The following is a 25,011-nucleotide window of genomic DNA, read 5'->3' on the forward strand; positions in this document are numbered from 1 at the left end:
GTGCAGGCAAAATTCAAATCGGTACTGATCCATCATAGCAGTGTTTCAATAGTATACTTGTCACAATCGGATAAAGAAAGGAGTACACTTGCCGGAGTTAGCACTACTGAACTTGGAGGTCGGAATCTAACTTGCCCCTGGTCTTCTCCAGGGATTCCCACAAGGAGGTTTGGTCTTAGCTGTTAGGGACGCACATGTCGCGGTTCTCCAAGACATTTGATGGTGAAGTGTTTGGTGAAATACGAAAGTAGTCAGACAAACCTGGGTCAATACAAGGATGCAGTACAAAATCAGAACCAGGGGATAGGCACATGGGCCAGGGTCAAACCAAGGAGCAGAATGGAGCCAAATCGGAATCCAAAAGCAAGGTCAAACAATGCGGGGTCGAAACCAGTAACGAGTGGGAAAAGGAACAGAATCCAGGAGGAGTAGTACAGGAAGCCGGGTCAAAACCAGATAGAGCCAAAAACGCAAGGAGAGCATCGGAGTAGAGGAGCTCCGGCACCTTATTTTTGCCGGAGCAGGTTTAATTAGTGGCAGGCAGAGGCTTATTGCACCCCCCACCCCTTGTCAGTGACATCACTGACAGCTGATCCAGAGCGTCCCAATGCCTAGCTAGGGGACTCAAGGGGAATGATGGTGCGCATGCGTACAGCAGAGAAAAGCCAGCTGGAAAGTTGTGTATCATTGCTAAGCAACGAGACGCCCCCGGCCAGAACAGACAGGCGGCCATCCCCGAACAGAGAGAAGACTGCGGGGACGGTGCCTGAAAATACTCAGCTTAAGATCATCATCAACACTTATTCATATAGCGACATCAATTTCTGTAGCGCTTTACAATTGGGACAGGCATCGTAATAGACAATACTGGGTAATATAAAAAGAGGTGATAAGGCAGGTTGGGTACCTATGAGCGAAGACGTCACTTACAAGTTGCACACGCTGTTTCCTGCTGTTAACCTGGTAATTTAAAGAGGCGCCACATTTACAATATACTAGGCTTTTTAAACAACATTGTAGAGGAGGCACGTCCTTAAATTACCAGGTTAACAGCGTGTGCACCTTGAAAGTGACGTCATCGCCAGCTGCCTGCTTCTTCATTCGACCTGTTTGAGGTCTCTCTTCCATACTGTCAGTATTACCACTCTGTCCAGAAATACATCTCCAGTCTATTGCTGTTGTCGAGTTTTCAGTCATTGGGGTAAAGACTACCACTGGAGAAGACCCTTCTCGCAGGCTTACAATCTATGAGATGGAAAAGATGGAACAAAGCTCATGATAGTGTATGTCAAAAATGTATGTTACGGTCGTTTTGGTGCTCCCTGTGGCACCCCTCCATAGCAAGCCTTGAGAAAGGTGCTACAGGTGCACCGAATCGTCCGTTGGGTACATTTTTGAACTCTCATGAGCTATGGTCCATCTTTTCCATCTCAATATGAGTATACTATTGAAATGCTGCTAATTTGTCTTAATTGACTTGCTGCTATGGATGTTACAATGGTACAGTACTGATTTGGATTTTACTCTGTCTGGAGTGCTGATGTCCAGGTTTTACTTGGATGAAGGACATGTGCAATTTATTTGACCTGTTACCCATTATTGTTATTATGGACTTCTTTTTAAGATAGATAAAAATAGATCGATATACCAGCATGTTTTTGTAAACCATTCTTTTTGTTTTCAACCTTTCTAACTTCGTTTCACATAACAAAGCTGATAGTATTTTCGTTTTAGTTTAGAAAACGTAGATTTTTTTTAAGGGTATTTCTTGTGAAGGAGATATTAGCACAATATTGTACAAGTTCTAAATCGACAACCAAGCTATTAATATAGTGGTCAGAGAGAAGTTCCTCAGGCACTAATCAGCTATGTAGTAGTAATATAAATAATAAAAACAGAGAACATTACTTGTACAGATTTACTTGCGTAAAAAACCACACAATCCAGTGGGTTTGTGACCTAACCGTTACTATATAAATGAAAAACGGTCATTAGAACAAATGAAAATAATATTTACATTTTGTGCGGTTGTATTCCAGTCAGTATGTGAAGAGTTCTCTGGTGTTATCTGCCACCACCAGCGAAATTATTAATCCATTAATTATGTTCTGGCTTTTTTTTTTTTTTTTTTTTTTTTTTATCTTGGCATAATAGCTTCAATTTTCTTTTCTTTTTATTATTTATTTTTTAATCCATGCCACTGTTAATTGGTGGTCATTTATTTGTTTTTGGTTACTAGCACATTTCTAATAATCACACATTTCTGATAATCATCACTGGGGTGTTAGAACATAATTGTGTAAGTGGCACTAAGTTAATTAATGCAGGACCTCTGTAGCATACAGCGAAAGTTTATTAACAGAACTTGCTCTTCACCTTGATTAAGTTGCAGGCATGAGATTGTGTTATGACACTTTGACCTACATCCAAGTGATAGCATGCACTTAATTTGTATTGTGCTGTCTAATAATGCAATACATTTTCTTGAGGTATAGAATATACATAGGCCTCTGTACATCTACTTAGAATGGTAATATGTGTCGTGGGTAACATAACCATTGCTTGTTGTATATTATCTGTAGTTTTAAGGTGTATTCATTATGTCTCATAGCACTGGGGCCATGAGTTCAATTTCCGACCATGGCCTTATCTGTGTGGAGTTTGTATGTTCTCCCCGTGTTTGCGTGGGATTCCTCCGGGTGCTCCGGTAACCTCCCACACGCCCAAAAAAAAATAAGCTCCAATGGGATAAGGACTGATGTGAGTGAGCTCTTGTACAGCACTGCGAAATTAGTGGTGCTATATAAATAAATGATGATGACTGTGCATAGGACGGTAGGACAAGACCCTTTTTTTTTTGTTAGACTCCCGAATTCAGGGTAGGTATTTGGGAAACCTGAGAGAGCAAGGCATTCTCCTGCATACTCCCCACTTCGTAGTAAAGGGAGGCTGGGCCAAAATTATGCCATTCACGGAACCCCCTACCCCTGCACCTGCGATTCACCTCCCCTCTCTGGATGGAGAGATTAACCGAGCATATACCATTTTCTTGTGTCTGTGATGTGGGTGTGCTTTTCTACTGCAAATGGTGTTCAGACAGCATTCATCATGTGGTGACACAGCTCAGTCTGACATTCCTGTTTATTTTATCACTGTAAAGGGCAAGAGAAGAGTTAGAACGAGCAGACATTTTGGTATCTTCAAGTTCAAATAGTCCCTTACTATAACTTTGGGTACAGGAACATCTGCACAGGGCCACCTTAACTACATTATGGGCCCCCGGGCAATGCAGTGCACCGGGGCCCCTAAATATATATATATATATATATATATATATATATATATATATATATATATATATATATATATATATATATATATATATATATATATATGGGCCCCCTTAACTTACCTTAAGTCCGATCCCCTTCTCTTCTTTTTTCCGCGCTGAGTCTCTCTGTTCTCATGCTCCTTCGAGCACAGCATGGAAGAGGGGACCAGGGAGGGAGCCGGATCGCCAGTGTCACAACTATATGCGTACCTGCTATTGTTGGCGCAACTCGGAGGAAGGTGCGGAGTCTAACGTGCCCCTGGTATTTACCAGGAACCCCCGCAAGGAAGTATGGACTTCGCTGCAGGGACACGCAGGTCGCAGTCCTTCCACGAGTCAACAGCAAGATACAAGGAGGTGTCAGACAGGCCGGGTCAGTAAAGTTCTGGTAGTACACGGTACACAAGGATATCCAGAAGAATGGTGAGACAAGCCGGGTCGGAAACGTTCAGGTAGCGCAGTACAAAGGGAGAATCCAATAGGGGTGGTCAGACGGTCCGGGTCAAAAGGTCACAGGCAGCACAGGAATAGTCAGGAACAAAGTAGGATACTGGTACACACACAATACGCTGGAGGCAGGAAGACCTGATACTCTGGCACAGGCGTCAGGGCAGGAAGTGCCTATGAAGCCCAGGGGGCCAATCAAGTGTAATGGGCGGCAGCTAATTAGCGCTGCTGCGCTATCCAATAGCGTCCTGTTGCCCAGCAACGGGACGCGCATGCTCAGATGGCCGCGCCGGGCGGCGGAGACTTCCGCGTCTGGTTGCTAGGCAACCAGACGCGCGGGATGATGACGTAGGCGGCCTCCCCGAGGAGGCAGCGGGGCGGCGCCTGACAGCCAGCTGACGTGACCGCAAGGTAAGTATTTCATTTTTTTATTTTTATTTTGCAGAATTATTTTTTTCAGTGCTGCCTCGGACGGGCCCCCTTGCCTGCAGGGCCTCTGGGCACTTGCCCATTGTGACCAATGGAAGAGATGGCCCTACATCTGTGTTAGATGGGGAACTATTTTATTAAATAAACATCATGTTAGCTTTGATATTTCAGATATTTTTTATTTGTGGGCATAAGCTTTATTTCTTTATTGGGTTATATTGCAGTGGTCATGATGGTTTGTAGATTCAGTTCACACGGCAATTACTGGATTTAACTTCATTTTTAGTCTACTTCCCTGTGTCCTGTACTTTGCCTGGTACTTTGGTATAATCCTTTGGTCCTATATTCAGCCTGTCTATTTTGGGCTCATAATTGAAAAGGACAAACTTTTTTTTTTTTAATGTAATCTCCAGTTGCTATCAACATTTCTGTTGCGATTTAGGGGATGGGGGTCATACATCATATATTTTATACATGTGTTTTTAATTTGTCTACTTGTGAGCACTACAATAGAACTTGGAAAGACCCACAACTCCTGTTAGTTTTGAAGATACGTTTTGAATGCACAAAGTCCTCTGGCTCTAGTTAGTCTTCATCTCGTGCTCGTCTGATATTTCCTCAGTCTTCGGTTAGGCAGAGATAGGGATCTGTGGCCACTGTCCTCTTGTGTGCTTGAGTAAGGGCAGATAAAGCAGCCTGATATACGTCAAGGGCCACGTGGGCAGCCCTCTTACCTTTAGAAGGGCCACTCATTACACCTAATCTGAGCAAAAAGTTAAAACAATTCATTTAATTAAAGAAAGTGACATCTATCGATCTATCAGTATTAACATATTATCAGGCATTTTACATCTTGCAAAGAAGGATGGCGCTGGGGGCAGGTGAAGGCTTGGAGGGCCTCCTGTTGCCCTTCACTGAGTTAGGGCCTGTGGTGATGGGTTTTTTTTCTACCAGATTTCATCCGTCATTATAGAATTAAAATAGTAATAACCATGCACACAGACTGTTTGGGCTAGATTTACTAAGCTGCGGGTTTGAAAAAGTGGGGATGTTGCCTATAGCAACCAATCAGATTCTAGCTTTCATTTATTTAGTACCTTCTACAAAATGACAGCTAGAATCTGATTGGTTGCTATAGGCAACTTCCCCACTTTTTCAAACCCGCAGCTTAGTAAATCTAGCCCTTTTTCTTTTATCCAGTTTTAAGAACGCAATTTGCTGCAGTTTTGGTTTTGTTTTGCTTTTTAATGCTTTTTTTTTTTTACATTGAGTCTAAGGGAACTTATTTCAAAACACAATATGCATTTTCAATCTGTTTTAATATGTGATTTACACATTAAAAATATTTTCAAAATGAAGTGAGTGTAAAGCGTATATATATATGTTTTTTTTTATAATAAAATAAATAGAAACCCATGCTTCCTAACATGCAGTTTTTTATTTTTATTTTAAAAAGACCCCTGTATATACATACTCTCATACCAGTGAGGACAGGGGTGCCCGAGGGGAAGGGAAAAACAGACATGGGAAGAGCAACAGAAATATAGGATTCAGCATGGCCCCCAATAGCACAGAGTAGCAATGTATATTCTCATACCATTGTAATTTGATTAAATCAAACATATTTTATCGTAATGATCAGAGACAGGAAAAAAATTAAAAGTAAACAGAACAACCATTTCTAACCAAGACCAGCCACCACAACAGCTTCTCTGGGAAACTCTTCCTTCCAATAGTCAGTGTAGTACAGTTTATTCGCTTAGGATAGGGTCATACATGATATTAACGCTGACATCCGTTTCATAGGTCACACAAGGACAACGTTCATTGGTAATATTGTTGCTTTTAGGATAAAGTGTCGTGATTTTAGCACAGATACGGACAATGAGAATTGGGTGCTAACCTCATGCAATGTTGAATTAAGAATAGAATTTTTTTGACATCCCAAGGTAATGTTGAATCTGTACCAGGCGCAGGCTGGGCTGGGGGCAGGGGGACATTTGCCCCCCGGGCTGGTGTCATAGTGGACTACCTTGGGCAAGGTTACTGGGCCACCTGCATTTTTTTTCCTTTAAAATGCAGAGTCTTGTCCCCCAGGTTAAAATTTGCCAGCCCTACCCTGATCTGTACCAATGCTCATTTAAATGAATATTGATACGATTTAGGTTTATCTATTCTCTAAAGCTGGGTACACACTACAGAAATTTCGACCATTTCGCTCGGTCCATGGACTGCATACACACTAGCCTTGTTTAGGACAATAAAGGGAAGAGCGGACGTACCTTTAGCGACTTTTTACAGCCATGTTGTTGTGAGCAATGACTGTAATTTCATACTCACTGTTGTGGATCGGTCGGAAGTTTATACACACTACACAGCGGAAACGAGATTGGAACGAAAATATTAAACGGTACGACCAACCAAATGAGGAGATAATCGTCCATTTGGGCAGACTTTCGACCATCGTGTCACTGCACACACTGACCCAACTTTTGAATGAGTGGTCGTATGTCGGCTGTTTGAGCCGATTATTGGACGAAAACAGTGTAGTGTGTATCCAGCTTAAGTTAGTATAAGTTTGAAATGTTTGTACCAAATTCAATGGAAGAGCAATTCTCATTGCCCTAATATCTCTTGATGACATTGAAACCTTGTCATTAATTCCTTTTGCAAAAATGAATATATTTATGGGAATACAGTGATATTAATACAACATGCGATGCGGTTACATCTCGCCGCTACGCAGCAAATACACACGACCGCATCAGCGTTGACATGCAGTTGCTTGTCTCATGGAATTGTAATCGCTTCACATACAGGGAAAACAATCTAAAAGCAATTCAGATGACCGATATTTTCATTTATCCTTATGCATATCGAATAGAAACGAGTTTGATGTGAATTGTTAATTGCACTTTTCTAGCATTTGTAAGCTTCTTTCAAATGAATTCATACTATGAAAAGAATGGAAATGGAACAGATAGCACACTGAGAAATGCTAATGCAGCTCAATTAAACGCCAGATTAAAAACAAAACAAAAGCCAATTGGTGTAGATGCTGGGAATGAAGGGTTTCTAGTGTCAGACATGTTTATATGCATTTTACAAAGGTTACAAAATGCATTTAAAGCACCCCAGTGAGTCTGCGGCCTTAGGATCCAGTCACATTGATGCAGAATGATTGTGGTATCAGATACATACGAAATAAAGTTTATTGCACAGTTTTGTGTTAAGATGACTAGTGCTGTAGAGAGGATAAGTTGAAATGTTATTCATCAGTCATAACGTGTCAGAAAATAAAATACTATTTACGGTTAAATTTGCTATCGGTTGGAGAGCTGTGTAAAGAAGAATGGACGTTCTATTTTTATAATATACATGTACCATTAGCAGATCAGTGTTTCACAAATAATATCCAATATTTTCCAGGTATCTGGTCTGAAGAGGCTAAACCTTGTGTTTTTTTGCCTTTTGCCAATACAGAAAATCCATTTCAATGTAATGAAGTAAAGTAGTAAGAAAGTCAAAGATAACCCTCTATTGTAACAGTAAAATAATAAATCCATATGTCCCTTGCTTTATAAAATCATTATCTGAGAAAAGCATAAACTTGTGGGATAGATGCGCTTTTGTTAAATATGTGATTTGTAAAGCCTGTCGAAGAAAACATAAAATCTCTCCCTTCCTTAGTTTGCCCAGGAGGGGGACAGATAAAAGTGTAGTATATGGAGCAGCAATCTGTCCCTCCCCTGCCAGCTCCACCTGCTGTAAAGGGCTGATGTGAAGCAGGGGGATAGCAGTGTCTGAGATTAGCATGCTACCCACATCAATTAGCAAGGTAAACAGCCTGTATGTCATGCTTATCGCATACATGCCAACTTTCAAAACTTCTCACCCGGGAGATCCCTGGGGAGAAGTCATGTGACGGGGTAGGAGGAGGCATGGTGACGTTGTTGCGTCACCATAGCACCGCCCCCACTATAAAATGGCAACATTCACGGCATTGGATCGCGGGGTTGCGGCTTAATGACACAATTAAGCCCCACCCCCGCCATTCAATGCTGTGAATTTCGGGGAATCTGAGAGGTCGACCTACTCTTCCCAGAGTCCGGGAGGACTCCCCGAAATACTGGAGCCTCCCGGGAATTCTGGGAGAGTAGGCAAGTATGGCTTATCGCCGAAGTCAGGGAGACACTCCCCCCTAGGAAAATGGGAGAGGGAGACCGGTCCTCTTTATTAATCCTCACTGATGCAGTTCTTAAACTGAAATGTGTGCTTTTAGGTGCACCTAGTAGGGGAAAAACACACACCATTTAACTGCAATTTGTACAAAACTGATAAGCCCTTCAGATTTTATGTTAATTAAAACATGTATTTTTTCTTAGTTTTTGGTGCTTCATGTACTTTAAAGTAAATGTCTTAGACATTGGGTAACTGCCTGCTTCAGACCATGTTTTCTAATACACAATCATTAATGTTTAAAAGCTGAAGAGGATACAGCAGCAGTGATGCATACAATAGATTTGCCTAAAGCCAAGATTATCAACTGGAGACATGGTTCATAACTGGAGACATAGTTTGTGGCCAAGAGGTGAGGCCAAATATTGTCTGGCTCTCTGCTGATTTTTAAACAGCCTGAAGTGTTTTAGGAAAATTAGTGTTTAAATAAAGTGCTAATAACCCATATCTGTGTTGAAGCATTTAAAAATAGAGATGCCATGTTCTCCTAAAAATTAAGACATTTTCCTTTCGTTGTGAGGCTGTGCTGCAATATCCCTGATTTTGAGACATTTTATTACATTCCTTTACAACAGAAGATTACATTTAAAAAATAAATAACACACACACACACACCTTTCTAGTACTGAATACTTGGTGGCATCGGTTCATGAAAGTGCTGGAAACATTCCTTAGTGATTCTGGTCCATGTTGACAAGATAGCATCACAAAGATGCTGCAGATTCCTGCTGTAAATCCCAAAATCCATTACATCCTAATGGGGCCTTTTTGAATTGAGATCTGGTGGCGTACACTGAGCTCAATGTCATGGTTGTGGAACCAGCTTGAGATGACGTGTGCTTTGTGACACAATGCTTTATCCTGCTGGAAGTATCAATTAGAAGATGGGTAGACTGTGGCTATAAAGGACCGTAATACACATGGTCAGCACCAATACAAGGTAGGCTGTGGTATTAAAACTATCAGTTTGTATTAAGGGGCCTAGGATCCAAGGTTTTATGCTTTTAACCCTACCTTCTGCATCTTTTTCCTCATTCTGGTGTTTGGTCTGAACAACAACTGAACCTCTTGACCATGAGTTGCTGCCATATGATTGGAATAATTAGATGTTTTCATTAGATGAGCAGGTGTACACATAAATAAAAAGTGTACATTCTAAAAAGTTGTATATATTGATTATGTACTACATGGGAAGTGTGCCACATCCTCTTGTGTCTTGTCAAGCACCTTTGGACGTCCACCCCCAGCCATCTCCACTAGACACAATTGAATGACTCAAAATAAAGTAAGCACCAGAGACCATAGCCTGGCCTGGCTACCGCTGAGACGGGGACCAGAGAACAGTGTTCAGTTACCTCTGCAGTCAGCATCAAGCAATGACATGCTGGGCTGGTTACACTATAATGGGGAAACCTGAAGCGCTGGGGTCCACCTGTCTTAGTGGGACAAAACCTCAGCATGTTACCCACCAGAATCGGGATAGATAAAGCCAGTGATGCGCTCTCCTAAAAAAGATTACCAATACTAATCACCTGTTGGAAACTAGTCAACGCTCCTGGCCTCCCTCTTCCCAAGCAGTCCTAACATTAAATCCTAAGCACTCACATTTAATAATTGAACCTCCTTCATGAAATTAAATTAAATAAATATGCATATTTTCCCACAACCAGTTCTGACATTAAATTAATAGCACTCACGTTTCATAAATAGCCCTTCTGCTTTACCAATACTCTATGTTCAATTAAAAGCAACCAAACCACCCCAGCATTAAATTATTTGTCCAATTACCACTTCTTAAATTAATAGTGTCAATGGAGGGCGGGACAGAGTCTGTTACATGTGGATGTGAGGCTTCACATACCAACTTTATGCTGACAAGCCTGTGGCTGACTTTCATTATAGCAGGGGGCCCACACTTATAAGTAACCCTTAGCACTGTGGATAATAGTCAGTGTGGCAGCTGAGTTTCACAGAGTTGCCACAATAATTCTTTATTGCTTTGATAGGTGTGAATTCCATAAACAGACTTCATTGTGTAGTGAAGTAGCTCTTGACAGGTAATGAATTCTTGTCCATTGTAGCTTTTCTTACATAGCTCCTCATCGAGGCAGTTTGAACACTTTCTTTGATCTGGAATCCAGCAGGTATTTTTTATGTAATATCTTTTTATGAAGCAAATAAAATATCCCAAAGAAATTGCCAGTATCATACATACTCAACGGACTGATGCATTGTGACATTGTTAGTTATTAAACATAAGATACAAACAAATATGCCTTAACCATCCTGGCACACAAATGGGTCACATATATTTTTTTTAAAAAAATATATCTTACTTGCTTTAGTTAGCACTATACATAAAGGAAGTGAACAGAGAGGATGAAGAAGAGAGTTCCAGAGGGCTTCCAGGTCTTCAGTAGTTAAGCGTTCTGTATATATCGATCATCAGTGGTATATTATAATAATGGAAAGACTCCAAACTAAACTAAGGAATTCCACCTTTTTCCTTTTCTACCCTTTTGGCTTTCATACACTAAATGCAAAAGGAAATACTTATTTAAATCACTTCTGTTACTTCTTTTTTATAATTGAAACATGTTAAAAATTCTAATATTTGAATCTTAGGTTCAAGTGAATGTTATTGCTCTTACGATCACTTTAACATTTCTATTAAGGACATTCACCATTTTTTCGTTAGAATGTTTTTTGTATCTAGCTTTAAAATTAAAAGTAGAGTTTATATAATCACATGTATAGGTACCATACTTTTTAAAAGGAGAACATTTCCAGTTTACAAGGTCAATGAGTTGTTGGGCTATATTAACATCATATAATATATTGACTCTATACTAAATGTTGTCTAATTTTGAAACATTCATTAAGTCTACACCTAAGGATGGCAAATCCCATTAAACAGAAGTGTGTTTTCTGTTTCAGGAAATGGCAAAGATTTTGAACCATCCCCGGGTGTATGCGTTTCTGCACATCCCAGTGCAGTCTGCTTCAGACAGTGTGCTTATGGACATGAAAAGAGAATACTGCATAGCAGACTTCAAAAGAGTGGTGGATTTCTTGAAAGAGAGGTATGTTTACTTGTGTGCTGAGTGAGATTAGCAGCACTTTCTTCCACGACATCTGAAAGGTAACTTATTCCTATCACTGTGCAGAAAAAAGAAAAATAAATCTTCAAGGTTCTTAAATTCCTTGTAACAAAGCATTCATGTGGTTTCCACATTCTTCAGAATGACTTTCATCCCTGGGAGGCATACGTTTTAATGCTCAAAAGATTTAATTTTTATTCTGCTTGTTCAAGTAACACAGATTGAGTTTTTTAAATGCAGGTATAGGCTGTAGTCCAGCACTCTTCTTGTCTCAAAGAAGGATGAGCATTGGATGAAAAAGAGTGACAGTGCTCTGTCTGTTCAGTGCAGTGACCCTGGGAGCGGAGCGTTTCCCAGTGCTGGAGAGGTGATAGTGTTATAAACACGTCACTTTATGCTCCGTCATGTCTCTCTGCTGTCTGCAGATACACAACAGTTACGTGATTCCCTTGGATCTGCAGTGCTTGCTCATGTTTCTCGGAGGGCTAAACATTTGTCAGCACAATGAGGGTGTAATATGACTTTATTTTCTCCATATGTTTCACTAGCTACATTTTCTTTAAAGTGAAATTACAGATGTAGTTAATGTTATTGTTATTTAATAGGTGGTGTTCCATAGTTTCCATGCCATAAGAATCTATTCAACATTTAAAGTGTATATATTCTCCATTGTAGCATGTAATCTTTAGACCAAATCCGTAGTTTAAAGTTCAAATGAATGCCAAACTAAACCATTATTTGCAAAGCAGGAGGAGCCAATGTTATACATTTTTATCTGTGATTTTATCTGCAGAGAATCGGTAAACCTGTGTCCACTAAAATTAATGGAAAATCAACATTGGAATTTGGGGACAAATTCCAAATATTTGACAAAATATTGATCTTACTATTATTATTATTATTCATTTTTATTTATAGGGCGCCACTAGGTGTCCGTAGCGCCATACAGGGACAGACAGAATCACAGTACAGGGTGAGACAGCACGGTACAGTTAACAAAAAGCACAGTAACACGGAAGCTCAAAGTACAGCTAGATGACAGGTGAGAGCCCCCAGTGGGTAGATAGAGTAGAAAGAGGGGTTAGAAGGGCAGAAGGACCTCACAGAAGAGGCTAAGTAGATGGAGAGCAGAGTTATAAGTTGTGGAGAACAGGAGGAGAGGTGGCCCTGCTCGAAGGAGCGTACAATCTAAGGGGAGGGTTGGACGGACAGAGACACAAGGGTTGGAGGAAGAAAGGGGGAGAACGGAGGCTGAGATGGGGAAGGGGGGGGGGGAGTGGTATACTAAAAACTCTGATGATTCAACTAAATCCTTGGTGCATCCCTAAAGTTATTACAATGCTATAATGTTAGACCAAGGTTTTGAAAATGAGACAAGCTCAGTATTGTGTCTATAACCTCCCCAGAATACAAACAAATTCTGATGGTAAAAAAACACAGGTCTGTTTGCATCGCCTTTCTTACTCCTAGTTGCACAGTTTACTGCACATCTGCTGCAAATATTTATATAGGTAATTGCAGTATTAAGTGGATATTGGAGAAGATAATGAAATGCCATATATAGTAACTGTAATAAAGCATATTGTGGAGTGGGGACCCCCAGTACCCAGGTGGACCAGTCTGAGCCTTACACTGAGCCACTCATACGGTAGGCCCTGTAGATGACTGCCTACAGGTGTGCCATTTCAACCTTGTTTTTTTATTCTTTACGTTATAAACTATACACAGGCATTTTGTCATTGCTGGGTGTGATCCTTTCAGCTTTACAGATTTTGCAATTCAACATTTGGCTACTTATTCACTTCTTCTGGATTGTATGCTCCTGTAATGAGATTCCAATTAAACTTTCCAAGACCTCTTTTCTGTGCTGCCACCACCACAACTAGAGCTCTGTACCCGCTTCCCATCAGTATGAGTAATTCAATTGGAAATATGCCCCATCACATGTGCTTCACCAGTGCCAACAGACGTACAGATGGATAGCAAATAAAAGAATGTTTACAAAAAGAAAATATTGAATTACAAACTGGCAGTAGGAACTTATGAAACAGCCGGTTGTCATGTGCCCAGGACATGCTTATTACCAGGCAGTTCGCCTTGTTTCATTATTCAACTCCTCAGTGAGAGAGCATCATGGCTTTATAGATTGTTTGTTTGTTTTTAAGCACTGGGTTTTTAAGCAAATACATTTTTTGGGTGGGTGACGGTGGCAAAGTATAAAGTTTGGCCTATAAGGAATGTTTAAAAAACATTCCTCCAACTTCTCCCAACTTGTCCTTCTGTTATCTCTTTGTGACATAAAATAAGGACATATACTGTGATGAACCTGCAGGAGCTTTGTACCTTTGTCTGCTTCGATATCTGCTATCAATTCCATCATTCCTCAGTCATACTATATTACGTCTTTCTCAGGGCCAACTGCTTATGTTTTTTCCTGGCTAGGACACATGCCAAATGCTCTGCAGTCATTCAAAAACCGAAAACAAGCTGATAAATGTGTACATCTTTGCTGATTAATGACACAGTTGGGTTATGTCTTCCTGGTGATGTTACGAAAAGCCAAACAAGATCTTTAAGTAGTAGGATTGCAAATAAAAGAAGAATTAAATTGTGCTGTTTAGCTAAAGGAGCAGCTAAAGCCCTTATACATATTAATGTATACTACACTGCTGGAGAAGGCATCACTTTATTTTCCCCCCCCCCCTAAATAGATATAGTGTTTTAACTCTAAAACAAAAATATTTTACTGCACTGTAATAAATGTAGGTTATTTATACCATTATGTGTGTTATTGTTGGTGTTTGCCAGTATTGCTAAAATACAAGGGAAGCACCATCTGTTTGTATTATATATATTTACATTTGTTGTAAAGCATAGTATTCTGGTATTTATGATACAGTATTTGCATATAGTAATTGCTATATTTGGTACACCACAAATCATTCACATTGGAAATTAGACCTGTGTCTGTGCTGCTAACATGCTTTCAATGAAGAATATTTTTAGAATGTCGCTTAATATTATTATATATTTTTTTTTTTACTTTTATACGTTATGAATGATGTTGTGCTATTCACTTTACTACTTGGAGGATTGCTTAAAAGAGAACTCCACCCAAAAGTAAAAATTTAATTTTGGGTGAAGTTATGCAAGATCAATAAAATAACAAAATGTTAGTCATCTGCTCCCCTCCAATTTGGAGGGTCACACAAGTTACATAACGTTCTGAGTAGGTGAGCTTGGGATGGGCCATGTTCTATCTGCTATACTAGCTTGACAACATGCAGCATTTGGAGAAGAGTCCTTCCCCAGCGATAGAGACGATAGCTTGCTCAGACAGTTAAGAGACATTGCAGGATCTGCTGGGTTAGAGCCGGTAAGTAAGGTTTTTATAGTATTGATTTACCCAAACTCCACTCAGATCTGAACATGGCATGCAATTAGGACTACTGTTTTTTATTGTTGTTGTTTTTTTTACTTTGTTACAACAATGTTACAGCTTTCTGCAAAACAGTTAACCCATAGAACTGCAAAAAAACTGTTGAGATAAAATGTTGTTTTTCATCATATATAATATATATGACACACATTCCATCATGTATAAGATTGGAGTGGACATCTTCTTTAATGCTTTAAACTAATAACACTTCTGACATTATACAGAAATGTTATGACAGCGAATGGAAATAAGCAGTTCACTCTTGACATGATATCTAAAGTGGGAGTTCTGACATAACGAACATTTCTGCAACACAGAACACAACTAAATATTTTGCTGTAAACACAAGCTGTGTTGTGACCACTTTCTCTGGAATGCTTTATTGTCTCAGCATTCTGTGTAATATATGTAATGGCAGAGCTTGAGCGCTATATTTATACTGACACCTCATCACTTAGGGAGACAGGGTGGAGTTTTATAACTTATTACAGGTTTCACCTCTGGTGAATTATTACTTTAGTCCTTCTTGCTTATCAGCCATTATACAAATGATAACTTCTGTTTACTATTGCACATACTCTGTCATTGTACCTGCTTCTCATCTATCCCTCTGCCTGTCTGCTTACTTATCCATGTGTTTACATATCATGGTGCCAGGCTGTGAGCTTATCTTTCTAAATATATCCAGTCTGTAAATATCTGCTTTGTCCAGTGAAAAACCCTATGATGTAAGAAACTTTTGGACACAGATGAATTACATGAACGCAACACAGTTGGCTAATAACATCTCTGAAGCACAATCATAATTTGTAATCCAGAGCAATTTATATATGTGTTAGTCTGAACTTGAAGTGTCACCTAGCATCTGTGTCTGAACATTTTGATTGGTCTTTCAGTCAAAGAAACCTGCTACTCCAACCAATTAGTGTGTGAATTCTACCTCAGGGTTTTAAGGAGAACACAGTAGACATAGTTGTAGCTGTTTTCTGGCTAGTAAGGATACTTCAGCTGATTGTTTTTTCACACCTTGTTATCAGTGGTGGAAGTGGACATTTAGAACTGGTGGTATGAAAAATATAAGTGAATGGAATTTGATAGTTTTGCAGTGAAGGCAGTAGGGAACCTGGCGGTATGACATATCACTGTCTACACCAACCACTACCTGAAATCAAAAGTGTGTTGTTTTTTAGACTAGATAAGAACCACTAAATTACATAACCCAACATTTTTCGACCAACAATCAATCAGGTTGGACGCAGGGAACTTGTCTACCTAATGTACCACACCATCTTATCTCCAACGGACCTTCCATTGAACCCTTTGATATGGCTTGGGAATTCCATATTCAGAAGCCGCTGGACCAGGAAAGACGGCCCCTTATTCAACACTGGATTGCTTAAATATCCATCAATACTGTAATTATGGTAAATGATTTAAAAATCTGTTCAAGATGTTACATGGTGCCCTCCAAACATCATAAGATATATCCTGGCACTTCCAACCTGTGCTGGAGGGCCGGTGGGAACCTTATTTCACATTTTGTGGCACTGTCCCCTTGTCTCCACTCTCTGGGCTCAAGTTGAAAATGTTATTACCTAGATCGTTGGTACTCATGTGCCAACGGTCCCCTTGGTTATGTTGCTTTGTTACCCAATGAAAAAAATTCTCTAAACCTACTGATAAACTAGTGCAACATATCTGTGCTGCTGCGTGCCTCCAGATTGACAAGGACTGGAAGCTTCCCTGGTCCGAGAGTCTCACAGCTGTGATATCTCGCTCTTGGTACATAGCTTCTATGGAATACATTCCGAGTTTGCTCCGTGATAGAATTACTACCTTCCACGAGGTTTGGGATCCTTGGTAGATCAGTCCTCACTCTCCGGTTCTCTGTAACTTTGCTGTTTTCATCCATTAGTTCTTCCTTTGCTTCTCTTTCTCTCTTCCCTATGTGCATTTTCTCCTTGTATCTACCTACCTTACTCTAGGGTGAGTGAATTTGATGTTTTAAAGGTGGAAGGGTTCACTGTCTTACAGTTTATACAGGTACATAGCACCTGTTCTGCAATGTATTTATAATGGTTTATTTGTAGTAACATCTGTGGTAAGTAAATGCCAACTCCCTGTGACAATTGCTTTATTAATACACTTATACTACATTAACAGAGATATAAGTTACACATAAGAACCTACATAAACCCAGAAATAAACACAAGAACCTGCATAAACCCAGAGATAAACCCAGAAATAAACACAAGAACCTGCATAAACCCAGAGATAAACACAAGAACCTGCATAAACCCAGAGATAAACCCAGAAATAAACACAAGAACCTGCATAAACCCAGAGATAAACCCAGAAATAAACACAAGAACCTGCATAAACCCAGAGATAAACACAAGAACCTGCATAAACCCAGAGATAAACACAAGAACCTGCATAAACCTAGAGATAAACACAAGAACCTTCATAAACCCAGAAATAAACACAAGAACCTTCATAAACCCAGAGATAAACACAAGAACCTTCATAAACCCAGAAATAAACACAAGAACTTGCATAAACCCAGAGATAAACACAAGAACCTTCATAAACCCAGAGATAAACACAAGAACCTTCATAAACCCAGAGATAAACTCATCTATTTTAAGGTTTGTACAGTGATTGGTTCTTGTTTTGTGCCTCCACCTCCTGAGGTCTCTTCTCGTTTCACCCATGCCACACTGCACAGAAATGCCATCACCAAGGACCGCTGTATTATTAGCAGCTGATAATGCTGCTACCTCATAATAACACACACTCTCCTGCCCAGCTTCTACAATCATCCACTTATTATGTACCGGCTCTTTCCCAAACCTCCTAAATTGTAAGCTCTTTTGAGCTGGTTCATATTTACCATTTGTTTTATGTCATTGTATGTAATCTGTGTACAGCACTGCGTAGCATTTCAGTGCTTTATAAATAAAAGAAAATTATTTTTGTGAAATTGCACTGATCCAGCGTTGTGTTTCTTCTCAGGGCCCCATTTAGTATAAAATTGTTCCCCATGGCTTTTTTGTTGGGGAGGAGTATTTCTGGGGCAAAAATCAAGTTTTAGCATACTCCATTTAGTGGTTCGGTTATTTAGAGTAATAGACTTATTAGAGGCCATGATCACTAGAAAAGTAAGATATCATAGCTTTTGGATTGTTCTTGTACATTGAACCAAAAGATTATAGATTACTGGAAAGGGGTGCAACATTCAGAAGTTCTGATGTTATGAACGCATTAATTTAATGGACTATGTAGTACTATATTTTTAGACAGCAGTAATTGGCAGACCATTGTGTACATGGAGAAATGGATCATATAACAGTTACTTTTTTAAAACTGGAGTTCTTTGTGGTTCTCAAATCTGCAGAAAGGCATCGAGATAAACAGGACTAAAGAAAATAATGTTGGAGCTGGAATGAAGGTTCTCTTGCACTCAGTCAGGGTTGGTGGTTCAATCCTTTTTGCCACTAATTCAAGTTATAGTTGTAGAGTCTATTCAGAAATGATAGTTGCCCTTGTTTATTTTCTGATAGTGGTGATACTGTGCTTGCTTGTTAGGACTGCTGAGGGTTGTAAACGTGTACAGGATGTTGCGTTAACATTCTTCTGCAAACCACCGTATTCTAACAGGTTTATTATCTGTATGTTTTCTGTATGCTTCTGCTGTTACAGTGACAGAGGTGGGCCAAGAAAGTGGCGGCTCCCTTGCAGGTTCACCAACTCATGTTGTTATCCCATTGTCCTGTCTAGATCTCAGGGACCCTGAAACCATATATATCACAAACCAGGACATTCCAAATGAAAGCTATTTTCCCCCAAACAGTGTAGCTGTTGGCAAATTATAAATCGCAAGCAGATGCCTTAACAATCACACCAGCGTGCAGGATGAACTTTTCTAAGTCCGTTTCAAAGCACAGATATATATTGCTAGAAATTAAACTGCAACAGAAAGTGGAACAGATTGTATTCAGATTTGAATCAGTAACTCTGGTTTGGAGGGGAGATCCCTGGTGCTTGTAATCCCCTTTGTGCTTGCCTCTGGCTCTGTTCTATTTATGTAAAGCTATAAGTCCTTGTTTGCCCATTTATTCTTTGCTCATAGGAATACATAGCAATTAATAGTCCCAGTGGCACAAAACAGTACTTTTCTTTTGCAATTCAATTTTTTTGATTGCCTGTTTTGCTGTAGGTATACCTTTTTAGGTATTATAAGATATGTACTTGCATGTATAAGGTTTTTGGTTTGTATGCATGAGTGTGGAAAGTAATACCCCTGTGTGTCTTTGTACTTTGGGCTGAATTAAATTTATGAGTAAGAAGTCCTGTAGACGTAGATTAATTTAAAACTGCACTACTATCTATGTCTTACTAATGTGCCCACTCACCCTATTGCAACTTGTGATGGGCCATCCGGCTCACATACTCCCTTTGCTGCCATTTAAATATTGTGAGCTTTACATTTCTCAGTTTTGCCCTAGGCAAAGCTTCAGTCCCCTCCCAACCCATAACCTCTGCCCAGCCCAATAGACACAACACATGCTTGGGTTATGAAAATAGCATATTTGTTTTTTAACAAACATACATTAAAACAATGGGCAAATTAGAAGAAAGAGCTTCGTTTTTATCTGTGGATTAATCTAACCCCCCCAATACCTCCCAACCCCCTCCCCCCCAATATTTCTTTTATCTATTTCTCCAAAATCTGTCTTATCATACTAAGAGGGGTGCTCTCTGAACATGAGTTATGACTAATTATTACACAAAGACCAGAATGCTTATAAGGAGGTACTTATGTCCAAAGTCATGTCAAGAGAATTGAACGCTTGAAGTCGGATTAAATAGAATTTAAAAATGCAATTGATTTACTTTAAACAAATACACGTTTCCATAGTGCCTATTGCATTTTCAGTGATAAATAGAGACTGAATACTCACTATATAGTATATTGAGGAAAATAAGTGATACATCTATACTGTTAGTGAGATATTTTACAGGTTATGTAGAATCACAATATACCTTGCAACTGATTTGAATCAATATAGTATATCATTGTTTTGTTTTGTCTTTTACAATAAAAGATTTTTATTGAGTTTACAAGGGAAAAACAAAAACACAAATACACCACATACAAGAAAATAGAAAAATGGGGGAGGCACAGCATAATAGGGAGGGGGGGGGGGGGGGGTTATTTGTAACCGAGTACATCAGAATGCATCAATAATCCAACATGGTTTGTGACAAAAATACAATACATTTTTCACAGAGAGAAGGAGAATGGCGGAGGGGCTAAGTGCTCAGAGTAATAATTACTGCAATCAAGCCACTTGATAAGGAGAGAGGAGGCAGATGGGGAGTATGGGAACCACAAGGTCTCCAATATATTACTTTTTTGAATGTTGGACGTGACTGCCGAAATAGATGGGGAGGGTAAAATTGGACAACGGCAGCCCTCGTGGTGACAATAATGTGGCACACTGCATATCGCTTATGACACTGGAGTTGCAGGGGGTAGAAGTGTAGGAGGGCCAGAGAGCCACTTCAGGGGAAGACTTACATTCACCACCACATTAATTAGGTTAAAGCTTTCAGACCATAAGAGTTTATCTTCAGGCAGCTCCTAAAGGTATGTAATAAGCTCCCAACCTCACCACAATTCTGCCAACAGAATTTAGATACATTAGGCTTAAATCTGTGTATCTTGTCAGGTGTCAGGTATATTCTATGAATACGTTAAGTAGCATTTCAGAGTGGTTAAGACATTTAGACATTTTAGATACATTAAGGAAAATATGTTCCCAGTCCTCGTCAGACAGAGACATTTGGAGGTCTGTTTCCCAATGGATTTGTGCAGGCAACTTCAGAGCGTCTATAAGTATCATATCATTTTTAATATTGTGCTGTTTAACATGTTTTGTTTTAAAGAAATAAAGGTTTTAGTTTTCTATATATAACTTTATGTGTAGTTTAAGTAATACACAAGTGGGCAAACACAAATAACATGAGGCATACAATCAGGGCCGTAACTAGGGTTGTGCGACAGGGGTGACCGCCCAGGGTGCAACACTGAAGGGCGCAATTTAGGAATATTTTATGTTAGTTTGGTTAAAATTGAGGACTAGGGAGGCAGCATTTCTCTTTCTCACCCCAGGCGCTAGAATTCTTAGTTACGGCTCTGCATACAATAGGATATACAGGTGTGTGTGCATAAGTTAAGGGGGAGGGGTGATGAGACCAGACCTGGAACCCCCCGGCGGCCTGTTGGATCGGTGAATCAATTAAAGTTTTTGTTTTTAAGTGTGAATTTATTGGAAGTAAAATGTCTTTGTAGATAATTTCTGCATGACTATAATGAATTGACCTACAAATCAAGCCCTTAAAAGTTGACTGCTACATTACAAGGATACACCTTAAGTAAATTTTTACATGTTTTAATATTTCTGATGAGTATAAATGCACATTTATAGGTTTTTGTTTAGATGTATTTATTAGTTTCTAAAGTCACTATCTTGCCTAAAAAGGAATGTATACTGCCTGTCAGGCTGTCACTAGCTGGTGGCTAAACTGCTGCTGCTGTACACTCTTTATGGGCTACCATTGGTCCGTCACCAGCTCCTCCGTGGATGGAGAATAGACGCTTGGGGGTGGGGTGTGGGGTGCCTTGTTGTACTGCTGTCTGCTTTGTAATGAGTCACCGAATTACTTGATTGCAGTTATGTCACCTGTAAGGGCTGGGACCGACCCAGGTAATTCACAATATGTGTGGTGGCTATCGGCATTGGGTCTTAGCGTAATTATGCCCACAACCGCTAGCGTTGAATAGACTAATAATGTCTCATACAGAAACATCATTCATATTTGTATCTGGCCTTAGTGGTGCCTTCCCAGAGTCCTTTTCTTAGGCAGCTGCCTAATGAAAGCACCGGCCTTGAACATATCCCCTCTACCTAGCTGGAACCAGAGCAGCCGGTTTCCCTGATATCTGGCTAGAGTGAGGGAAAATGTTAGTATATTATTTTTAGAGGTAGCAGTAACTTAAGGACATTATCAACTACATTTTGTTAGGAGAGTTCATATCGGAAGACCTGCCTCTTTAAGAGTTAAGTTTGGATACTCCAAGTAACAGGCTGTGCTTTTGAGAGATGGACCTTCTGAAACTCTGGTCCTTTGAATGCATTAAGCTACACATTTATCATCTATAAATAGCTCAAAGAAGCTGGAATGAAGTTCAGAATTTTGTTTTATATTGTGTAACCTCTTTACAAATAGCCTATTGTCCATATGTGCAGTAGTTTCAATATGATGCAGCACCTACTTCGTTTCTAGAAACTTGTTTCTGACAGTAGCACGTTAAAGCGTTTGCAAGAATGGCTTATCTGCTAATTCCTTCTGCGGTATCCAACTAATGCTTTTGTGAGATTGTAAAATGAGAATACATTATGTGCATTGGACGCATCCAATTCTCTGTTTCTCAAGTGTAGAAAAACAGATGTCTTTCCCCCTTGAGAGAAATTGTTGTGTTTTTGGCAGGAATTATGTGACACTAAAATGAAGGTTGAAGTGAGGCCACTGTAAATGTCAAATGCTATTAGATACTTTTCATAATTTGTTACATACAGTGACTTTTGGATTCTTAAACTTAAAATACTATTTTTGCTATTTGCAATACGTCTAAAAGAATGTTCACTGTTTCAAATCGGACCCTTTCAATTGGTGGCCTATAGAATGTGTAGTTGTTAAACCCAGCCTGAGACCCTCCACTGACTTTTACATCCTTTTTAATTTTTTAATTCAGTAGAGCTCTTTTAACATGCTGACAACTGACTTTAACCATGTACCCATTAAAACCTTATGATGTAACCTTATGGTTGTATCGGACTATATATGCTATTTTGCAGAAGGTATACCTTTTACGTATTTTAAGATCAGTGCCTTTATGTATTAAGTTTTTGTTTTCATCCAGGAGTGTAGTAATGCTTCTGAATGACATGATCTCGGCATACTATGCTGCATTTCATTTAAGAGTAAGAGGCCATATAAGGCATGCATTCTTCCTTTAATGAATCCTGACGGTAGAAGAGAGTTGGTCTTCATAGGAGAAGCCTAGTGTGTTTGGTGTCTGTTTCTGAGAAGGCTTTTTGTGGGTTTATTCTTTGTTATATTCTATGTCACATGCTGACAACTTACATGAAATCTGTAAAACGAGGGTAACATTGATTTTGGGTAATCTAATCTGTTTTAACATGTTGCACATATTTGAAGTGGAAACTATAGAAACGCACTAAACAGCTGTTTACCATCATTGAGAAACTCTTGAAATTCCAAGCGGAGTCACCCCAATTTTAAAAAGGTCTCCCCCACATTTATGCCATTTCATTCTTCACCATATCCATGATCATTAACGGGTGAGGTACGTAATAATTACACTGATTAATCTGACAATAGTTACCCTGACATGATGATTCCGAAGGGCTCCTTTCCAATGAGGATCGATGACGACTGATGTGAGCAGCGACTGCAACCAATCCCGATGAATGAAGAATCCGTCGCAACTTGCGGATGTCACTTACATCCGCAACGCTGTTATCGCTGCTGTGAACAGGGTAATGTAAGTATGCAGCCATGGACAATGTACAACGCTTTGTAAAGTAGATTGTCCATGGCTGCATGCATGGTTGCAGTCTCTGCCCTTAGTAGTCGTCAACGATCCTCGTCGGAAAGGAGCCCTTCAGAGTCATCATGCCGTGATAAGTGTTGTCGTGGTATTTAGCATCGATATGCTGACTACCACTGTCATAGACTGGGTACACACTACAGGTTTGTCACCCGTATCGTGCCAGTCATGCGATAAATGACAGATCTCACAATAGTGTGTACACTCCAACAATGAAAAATTATTGTTTCAAAGCACATCGTATCGTTTGATTTTATAAATGGACTAACAATCTCTGCCAACAATGGAACAATGTTGTTCAAATTCTTCAGTGTTTTATACACTCACGACCCGCAGTGTAGGCAGATCTTAATCGAGTTTACAGAGCCATGATCTTTTCAGCCGATAGTTATAGTAGATGAAGAGCACAGATCTACAGGTAAATCTTGCAAAACGTCTATAGTGTGTACACATGAATCCGCAAGCTGATCTGGAGTTTGTCATTGGTAAAATCGTTAACTTTATCGTATTGGGAGAAAATTTCTGTACTGTGTACCCTAAGGCAGTTCCTGAACCTGAAAACTTTGAATTGCGAAAACCTTTTTTTAAAGGTTTGTTCAGTTTTGAACTCCTCCTCCTTTGTCTCATTTGTCCTCCCGTGTATTTGAGGAGGGGGGGTCTCTCTGCCATGTATCTTCCAGTTGCCTGAAGCGTCATGTTTTTGTGAGCCAGATGACCTTCCAGTAGGGCTGCGGTCTTCTTCAATAGATCACTTCTGTTTCCTGTATAAAGTGGCAGATGGAGGGGGGGGGGGGGGGGTTTGTCCAGAAAACTGTATTAAAAACTTTAAATTACTAATTTTCAGATATGAATTATGGAATTAAAATAAATAGGTCAATGTTAATATGATTTTATACTACTGATCTCTTAAATATAAAAAAATTATTTCCTCACCCCATTATATGCAGCTGATTATGTTCTCAAAACAGCGTTCTATGGTGTCTGATACAGGTCAGATAGCTCAGACTGTTGTAATTTGAAACAACCAATACATCAAGAAGTATAAACACTTCAGTTATTTAATGTATATGTATGTGTGTGTGTATATACAGTCATGGCCAAAGATTCTTTTTCTCTTGCTAAACGGAACCTTTGTTTTTTACTCTGAATTTAATACTGTATATACTTTTAAATTGGAAAATGAAAATAAATGACATTGACAGAATTTATTGACACCCTATACTTGGTAGCAGAACTTTTGGTCAAATAACTGCAACTACTGCCTATAGCCATAAATAAGCTCCGTAGTGTGTGTGTGTGTGTGTGTGTGTGTGTGTGTGTGTGT

At 39.5% G+C, this 25,011-nt stretch overlaps 1 protein-coding gene across 1 annotated transcript in view; it reads left to right on the top strand.

Moving 5' to 3' along the window:
- CDKAL1 (CDKAL1 threonylcarbamoyladenosine tRNA methylthiotransferase) overlaps window positions 1–25,011 on the top strand; it is a 731,528-nt gene that overhangs the window by 458,693 nt on the left and 247,824 nt on the right. The window contains exon 11 of the mRNA XM_075213134.1: window positions 11,384–11,529. Coding sequence (XP_075069235.1) covers window positions 11,384–11,529 — 146 coding nt within the window. The remainder of the gene's footprint in view (window positions 1–11,383; window positions 11,530–25,011) is intronic.

The sequence above is a fragment of the Mixophyes fleayi genome, chromosome 5 (assembly GCF_038048845.1).
Source record: "Mixophyes fleayi isolate aMixFle1 chromosome 5, aMixFle1.hap1, whole genome shotgun sequence".
In the NCBI taxonomy this organism is placed as follows: Eukaryota; Metazoa; Chordata; class Amphibia; order Anura; family Limnodynastidae; genus Mixophyes; species Mixophyes fleayi.